This window comes from Orycteropus afer, unplaced genomic scaffold, assembly GCF_000298275.1.
Source record: "Orycteropus afer afer isolate SDZICR_OR568_19922 unplaced genomic scaffold, OryAfe1.0 scaffold00111, whole genome shotgun sequence".
In the NCBI taxonomy this organism is placed as follows: domain Eukaryota; kingdom Metazoa; phylum Chordata; class Mammalia; order Tubulidentata; family Orycteropodidae; genus Orycteropus; species Orycteropus afer.
In genome coordinates this window covers 6388617-6397369 of record NW_006921698.1, presented here as the reverse complement: position 1 = coordinate 6397369, position 8753 = coordinate 6388617, and the positions used below count along the sequence as shown (strand labels likewise).

Below are 8753 nucleotides of genomic sequence, written 5' to 3'. Positions count from 1 at the left end.
TGCTTACCTTGCTCCCGGAGACCCGGTCCCTCTAGGGAGGGTAACAAGGGAAAGTGTTCAGTGCAGATCAGTGAGTAAGCACTAGCCCGCCCGTGCGCACCTTGCTCCCGGAGACCCGGTCCCTCTCGGGAGGGTAACAAGGGAGCCGTCTGAGCACTAGTGACTGGGTTTTACCCCTTTCTCCTGCTCTTCCGGCTTTCTCCTGCTCTTCTTTGAAAGTTTAGGTCTGTGTATATATTGGCTGTATATCTTAAGATGTTAGGAGTACATTTGAGTGTGGAAAATGAGGTATTTGAGATATGGATTTCATTATTTTCCTGACTTAACATTTTTCTTTGTAAATATTTTGTAATGAGAACCTCAGGTTAGTGCTTGTAGATTATTTTTAGGGGAAAAAGCTATCTGCAGAAAGAAGTAAATTTTATGCCTGTTTTTAAATTTGACTTTGAAATTCTCTTTCCAGTGTCATCCAACATGATTGAACAATCTGTAGTGGAAACGGCAGTCCAGGAGTATAGTCAGGCAGTCGATGAAACTTCGTACGTATTAACCTTTTTCCCCCTTTAGTGATATTGAGTGGTTATTTTGAATTATTGTCTTGGGGAAATAATTAGTGGTCAACATGTCTACAGAGGGAGTTGCAGTTATTTCTAATTGTTTCATTTCAAGTAAAAAGCCTGTATTATAAACTTCATTATTAAATGACCTATTTTTACTGTTTTGTCCTAAGAGATTTGAGATGATTGTATTGTTTGTACCATTCCTAACTTTTGCCACATAGCTAATTGATCTGACTTCCTATTTTGTATGCTATGAATAAACTGAATTAAATATCCAGAAGCATAATTTACTTTTGCTGTTAGGAAAGCACTGAGCTCAGATAAGTGTAGCAATTCAACTTGGGTCACGTAGTGAATGGCTACTGAGGGTAGAACCCAATTTTATGACTATTTTCACTATTTTATGCTTTTGTGAACTGTGACAAAGTGGCCCAGCTCATGGAGACACCATGCACAATGGAACTGGACCATTGTGATCCATAGTGTCTTTGATGGCTGATTTCCAGAAGTAGATCACAGGCCTTCTTCCACTCATGCTACTAGAGCTTAGGAATTTATATAGCAATGAGTTTTCTGGGTTTTATTTCCTTGAGTGTCCCTCTTTCTCCTTTGAACATGATACTTTCCAAATTCACGAAGATCAACTAGGAAAACATCTAGGAAAATGGGCAGAGAGACAATTTTAATTTCTATAGTTCTTTCCTATTTGGAGCAGTAAAGATTATTGAAAGAAACCATTGGCCTTATGTGGCTCAGTAGTTTTCATCTTTTCCTTATCAGAACTCACTAGAGCTGCTAGAAAAGAGAGAAATTGAGGGATTTTAACTATGTCCTAGTGAACTCATTATTAAAGATACTAAAGCACAGTGACATACCCCTAAAGCCATGAATAGAAATTCAAATTGATTTACCAAAGTTGAAGGATTATAATCCTAAAATAGACATTGAAGTTACCCCTTCCTACTGTCAAGTTGTTTGTATACTACAGCCAGCCAATGCATAGCAGACCAGCAGGCGGTAAGTAGTAAAAGTTCTTTGCACCTTCAGTCGTCACAAAGTCATTATATCATAGCATAAGACAGAGGCTCTCATTTGATAGATGAAGAAAGGTCCTGACAAGTTAACTTGCCAAGATTAATCTAGCAGAAAAGGTGGAGCTATGCCTGGAATCTAGGTTACCTTCAAATCCACTTACTCTCTGCCACTCTGTACTTGTTTCCACAGGGTAGCATGATCTTTATTTCACCATGTTCCATCTGAGGAATAAACAGATAGAATTTTTTTAGTGTAAGATATTTTATTAAATCATATGTGTGGCACTCAAACACATACAATTGGGTTAATTCCCTCTAAAAAACTTCTCTATTGATGGTTAAACTATACTTTTTTTTTCATTGTTATGTTGTTATGTGCCGTCGAGTCAGCCCCGACTCATAGCGACCCCTCCTTGTGTTTCCAAGGCAGTATCACTACGGAAGTAGGATTGCCCAACCTTCCTTCCGAGGAGTGGCTGGTGGGTTTGAACCGCCAGCCTTCTGGTTAGCAGTCAAGTGCTTTAGCCTCTATGCTACCAGAGCTCCTTTTTTTCATAGTGTAAGATACTTTATTTAAGTCATATGTGTGACACTCAAACACATACAATTGGGTTAATTCCCTCTAAAAAATTTCTGTATTGATGGTAAAACTATACTTTTTTTTTTTCATAGTGTAAGATATTTTATTTAAATCATATGTGTGGCACTCAAACACATACAATTGGGTTAATTCCCTCTAAAAAATTTCTTTATTGATGGTTAAAGTATACTTTACACTCCATGTGTTCAAATTAATTTGAATGCCTGCCTTTTGAATGGTTGGTGCCCTGGGTGTTTTTTAATGTCTGTGAAACTCGTTACAAACAAGGTTCCAGTCCCTGGTCTGCCACTAACTGCCGCTCAGAGGAATAAACAGATACAATTTTAAAGAAGATTATTTAGGTTGGAATGTTTATACAGTAGTGCTGTGAAATTTTTTTAACTTCATTCAAACATGGTTATGTTATTAACAGTTGTTAGGAAGTAAATTATTTTGTTGATTTTCACTTTCTAACACTAAGTCTCAGGGATATAGCCAAAAGCTTTGGGGTTCTTTTTCATTGCACAACTTTTCCTGGGCCACTTTTACATATTTTGGGTTAAAAATTGTTGTAAATTAGTCATATACTAACTTCTAATAAATAGTATATATGGAGAGAGATTTTTTTAAGATGTGACTATTTTATACATAATTGTTCTTTTTCAACAGATGGCATTGTTAATTAGAAGCTAATTTAAAAATCTTTTGCTTGACAATATTGAGCAATGATTTTTTTCTCTCTTGAAAGGGAAATGCAAGCTAATAATTCTATTCCCATATTATTTTTTGTCACTGTAAGAAATTATGTCTATGACCTGAGTAAATGTGAAAACTAAGTTATGTATGATGTAAGATTGTAATCCAAATTATGATGTTCACCTAGAGTAGTATACTTTAGTAAATCAGGCTTTGTGGTTTTTGTGGCATGTTTTTCAGGGACCATATTTTCAATATCATAGGAGCATTTGATATTCCACGCTTTGTATACAACTCAGAAAGAAAAAAATTTCTTCCGTAAGTATACCATCTGTTGATTTTAAGTTAATTTCAGAGGTACCTTTTTCAGAAGATAGTCTCATGTTTCATTTTTGGCTTACTTTTGTGTATTATGATAGTCAAATATAGACATTCTGTTTTTTTCTAGTCTATTGATGACCAACCACCCTGCACCAAATTTATTTGGAACACCAAGAGATAAAGCAGAGCTATTTCGTGAACGGTACACCATTTTACACCAGGTAAGTTGGGGGAATAAAGAGGTAATTTCAGCTTCAATAGGGTTTGAGGTTAATTAAAGGATAGAATTTTGTAGTCAAGAGTTCTTCATTCAAGAGGCTGTTTTTAGGATATCTATGTTTGAGACTTAATAGAGGATACAAAGAAAAATACGCTTTCCCTTTAATAATGATGATGATAAAAATAGTAGCTAATCCTAATGTTTATTACATGTTTTTGATGTGCCAGGTACTGTGTTTTACACTTTACAAAGATTAATTGCATTATTTAATTCTCTGAACATTCATATATGGATCCCCCCAAAAAAACCAAACTGATTGCTGTCACATGGATTCCTACTCATGGCAACTCAAGTATAAGTGCTATTCTTACCCCATTTTACACTAAAGAAACTGAGGCCTAAAGAAGTTAACTAACATTCCCAAAGATCATACCTAGTAAGCAGAGATAAGATTTGAATCTGATCTGTCTGGCTGTGGTACCCAACCCTGGCCACCACGCTATACTGCCTTCAAGGAGCTTATGATCTAGGACGTTAAAACCATTATGCTCAAATCAGATGTTGTTGTTGTTGTTAGATGCCATCAAGTCGTCTCCGACTCATAGCGACCTCATGTACAGCAGAACGAAACACTGCCTGGTCCTGTGCCAGCCCCATGATCCTTGCTGTACTTGAGCCTGTTGTTGTAGTCACTGTGTCAATCCATCTCGTTGAGGGCCTTGCCCTTTTTTGTTGTCCCTCCACTTTGCCAAGCATGATATCCTTCTCCAGGGAATGGTTCCTTCTTAAAATTTGACCAAAGTAGGTGAGACGAAGTTTGGCCATTCTCGCTTCTAGTGAGCATTCCTGGTGCACTTCTTGCAGGACAGATTTGTTAGTCCTTTTAGCAGTCCATGGTACTTTCAGAATTCACCAATACCACAGCTCAAATGCATCAACTCTTCTTTGGTCTTCCTTATTCATTGTCCAGCTCTCACATGCATATGAGGCAATTGAAAATACCATGGCTTGTGTCAAGTGCACCTTAGTTTTCAAGGAAACATCTTTGCTCTTCAGCACTTGAAAGAGGTCCTTTGCAGCAGATTTGCCCAATGCTATACGACATCTGATAACGTGACTGCTGCTTTCATTGGTGTTGAGTGTAGAACTAAGTAATATGAAGTCTTTGACAACTTTAATCTTTTCTCCATTTATCATGATTCTGCTTGTTGGTCCCATTGTGAGGATTTTTTGTTTTCTTTATAGTGAGGTGTAATCCATACTGCAGACTGTGTTCTTCAATCTTCATCAGTGAATGTTTCAAGTCATCCTCACTTTCAGCCAGCACAGTTGTGTCATCTGTGTAACACAGGTTGTTAATGATTGTTTCTCTAATCCTGATGCCACATTCTTCTTCATATAGTCCAGCTTCTTGGACTATTTGGTCATCATGCAGATTGAATAAGAATGGTGAAAGGATACAACCCTGACACACTCCCATCTCGATTTTAAACCTTGCAGCGTCCTCTTGTTCTGTTCAAATGACAGCCTCCTGGTCTATGTGCAAGTTCCTCATGAGCAGAATTAAGTGTTCTGGAATTCCCATTCTTCGCAATGCTATCCATAATTTGTTATGATCCACACAATCAAATGCTTTTGCATAGTCAATAAAACACAAGTAAACATCTTTCTGGTATTCTTTGCTTTCAGCCAAGATCCATCTGACATCAATAGTGATATCCCTTGTTCCACATCCTCTTCTGAATCCAGCTTGCATTTCTGGAATTCTCTATCAATATATCCTGTAACCGTTTTTTAATTATCCTCAGTAAGATTTTGCTTGCCTGTGATATTAATGGTATTATTAGATGATTTCCACATTCTGTCAGATCACCTTTCTTTGCAATGGGTACAAATATGGATCTTTTTCAGTCAGTTGGCCAGGTAGTTGTCTTCTAAATCTCCTGGCATAGCTGAGTGAGTGCCTCTAGTGCAGCATCCATTTGTTGAAACATTTCACTGGACATTCCATCAATTCCTGGAGCCTTGTTTTTCACCACTTCTCTCAGTGCAGCTTCGACTTCTTCCTTTAATACCATTGGTTCTTGGTCATATGCCACCTCCTGAAGTGGATGAATATCAACCAGTTCTTTTTGGTACAGTGACTCTGTGAATTCTTTCTATCTTCTTTTGATGTTTCTTGCATCATTTAATATATTGCCCATAGAATCTTTAAGTATTGCAACTCGAGGCTTAAATTTCCTCTTCAGTTCTTTCAGCTTGAGAAATGCTGAGCATAGTCTTCCCTTTTGGTTTTCTAACTCCATGTCTTTGCACATTTCATTTTAATAATTGACTTTGTCTTCTCAAGCTGCTCTTTGAAATCTTCTGTTCAGCTCTTTTATCTAGTCATCCATTTGCTTTAGCTACTCTTGGTTCAAGCGCAAGTTTCAGAGTCTCTTCTGACATTGATTTTGGTCTTTTCTTCCTTTTCTATCTTTTTAATGATCTTTTGCTTTCTTCATGGATGATGTTCTTGATGTCATCCCACAATTCCTCTGGTTTTTTGGTCTTTGGTGTTCAATGCATCAAATCTATTCTTTAGATGATCTCTAAATCCAGGAGGGATATAATCAAGGTCATAGTTTGGCTCTCAAGGTCTTGTTTTAATTGTCTTCAACTTAAACTTGAACTTGCAAATGAGTAGTTGATGGTCTGTTCCACAATCAGCACCTGACTTTGTTTTGGCTGAAGATACTGAGCTTTCCATCGCCTCTTGCCACAGATGCAGTCAGTCTGATTCCTGGGTACTCTGTCTGGTGAAGCCCACATGTATAGCTGCCATTTGTGTTGTTGAAAAAAAGGTACTTACAATGAATAAGGCATTGGCTTTGCAAAATTGTATCATGTGATCTCCAGCATTATTTCTATCTCCAAGGCCAAATTCTCCAACTACCAGTGATTCTTCTTTGTTTCCAACTTTTGCATTCCAATTACCAGTGATGATCAGCACATCTTGATTGCATATTTGATCAATTTCAGACCGCAAAGGTTGGTAAAAATGTTCAATTTCCTCACTGAAGAAAGATGGAGGTGAATGAGCACTGACAATATGTATTCTCTCCTTCCTCTATCACCTGCACAGTGTTGCCAGATTTTGCACAGAAGTCTTTCAAAGTTCACTACCTATTGAATTAAATACAAATTATATTTCTTGACCTTTGAGATCTTTTACGGCACATTTTCGTCTTAGTCTCTATGTCTCTAGTCATGCTTTGTTTTGGAACTGAAACTGAAATATGGAATCATTGTGTCCATTGCTTCTACTTCTGTGCCTTTGCTAATATTGTTTGTTCTCTGAACTGCTCTTCCATCTTATCTGCACTTTTGAAACCCTACGAATTCTAGAAGGCCCTTCTCAAATTTCTCCTGTGTCTGCGACCTCTCTTGAGCTCTGCTTGGATGCAATCTCTTCTTGTTTTAATCTCACTCGCTACTCAGGATGTCTTCTATATAGCTTGCTGGAGTTGGTCCTGCCTTGCATTCAGGGTGGTGTCCCTGTTATCTGACTGCAAACTTCTTGTTTGTTTCCTCTGCTACATTTGGCATAGTGTCTTTCAAAGAGAAGATGCTCAATAAATACTACATTTCTTTCTCTTTTCTTATTAAATTATGTTTTAAAATCCACTATGTTATTTTGGATGTGTCACTTAACCTTTCTGAGCCTCATTTGTTTATTTGTAAAATATTTCATATTTTTATTACAATTTTATTCCTGAAAACTAATCTGATTTTATAGTGATCATTATCTACTTCACAATCTTCTTTCTTTTCCATTGTCTTCTTGGCTTGGTATATAAATAAAGTCTGTATTGTCACAGCTTTTTTAGGTGGTTATAGAAACTGAAACTGACTAAAACAGAAAAAGTAGTTTATTGGCTTGTATTAACAAGATGTCTGGAGGGCCACTGGTTTCTAGTATAACTTGATTCAGGTGCTCAGTGTCATGAGTTATCTGTCGTTCCATCTCTTAGCTCTTTTTTTTTTTTTTTTTAATTGATTTTACTTTTATATAGGTACCCCCTATGGGGTGATAAAGATGGCCACGAGTGATCTTGGTAACTCCATGGAAAGACAGTTCCTCTTTCTAGCAAAATTCTTGAGTATGTCTCTTACTGCCCCAATATGAGGGATTTACTCATCCTTGAACCAATCATTGGCCCAGAGAATGGAGTACTTTTATTTGTTAGGCCTTGGTCATCTATCTGTAGAATTGGGTAGGATGGGGAGGTGTGTCAGCCCTACTCAAACTGCATGGATTAAGAGTGGGGCAGGACCATTTCCCAAATACATGCTCTGACTAAACTCATTCTGCTTTGTTCACCTCATGACTCAACTCTATAAAACCTCTCATAGCTTCCCAAATACTCCTTTACTCTTATTCTTTTTTTATTTTTAATACACTCCTACCTCTTCCTAAAATGTTTGAACTCAGTCTCCTTTTGTTTCTGACTAGCAAAGTCTTATTTCTCATTCATCATATATCATTAAATAGACCCTTCTGCCCAGGGCACAGGCAGCCTTCATGGTACTTTGTTGAATTGTGTCCTGTTGTCACTTTTCTCTTACTAACTATAGTGCTCTGAGGCTGAGGACTTGCTTTTCTTATTTTTAGAGTGCTGCTGTCAGACACTCAACAGACCTTTTCATTTTTGTTTTAATGATTTTTTTTAAAATTACATTTCTTTGTACTTATGTTGTTAAATAGGAGCTCTGTTAGCATAGTGCCTAAGGCACTTGACTGCTAACCAGAAGCCTGGCGGTTCAAACCCACCAGCCACTCCTCGGAAGGAAGGTTAGGCAATCTACTTCCATATTCATACCGCCTCGGAAACCCAAGGAGGGGTCGCTATGAGTCGGGTCCGACTGGACGGCACATAACAACAATAATATGTTGTTAAATTATATAGGTTTCCTACATGTGTGTATTATACGATTATACAATATTCCTACATACGTATTTCTGTGCTATAAAAATGTCCACATGCAATGTAAAGCTAACAGGGGGCAAAGTCAGGATAACTTCTTAGACACAGCTAAGCACTTTGAGGGAGTGAGTTATTGGCCTGCTTTACTTGTCCTAGGAATCACAGTCACTGGGAACATCAAGCTCAATTGGCACAACATAGTATACAAAAATACTGTTCTACATCTGCTAAAACGGCAAGGAGGCCACATGTTCTGACCTCCTCTAACCCTACAAGGGGAAGGCAGGATTACCAGCAGTAACCCAAGGCCTATTACTGCAAGGCCAGACATGCTGCCTCCCTCCAGCCCTTTCACCAACCGTTCCTCCCAAAGCA

The 8753-nt window shown here is 37.8% G+C and overlaps 1 protein-coding gene across 1 annotated transcript in view; it reads left to right on the top strand.

The window, feature by feature from the left end:
* Positions 1 to 8753, top strand: part of POLE2 (DNA polymerase epsilon 2, accessory subunit) — a 57613-nt gene that overhangs the window by 14058 nt on the left and 34802 nt on the right. Inside the window, exons 3-5 of the mRNA XM_007943676.2 lie at positions 464 to 539; positions 3111 to 3188; positions 3319 to 3412. Of these exons, the coding sequence (XP_007941867.1) occupies positions 464 to 539; positions 3111 to 3188; positions 3319 to 3412 (248 nt within the window). The remainder of the gene's footprint in view (positions 1 to 463; positions 540 to 3110; positions 3189 to 3318; positions 3413 to 8753) is intronic.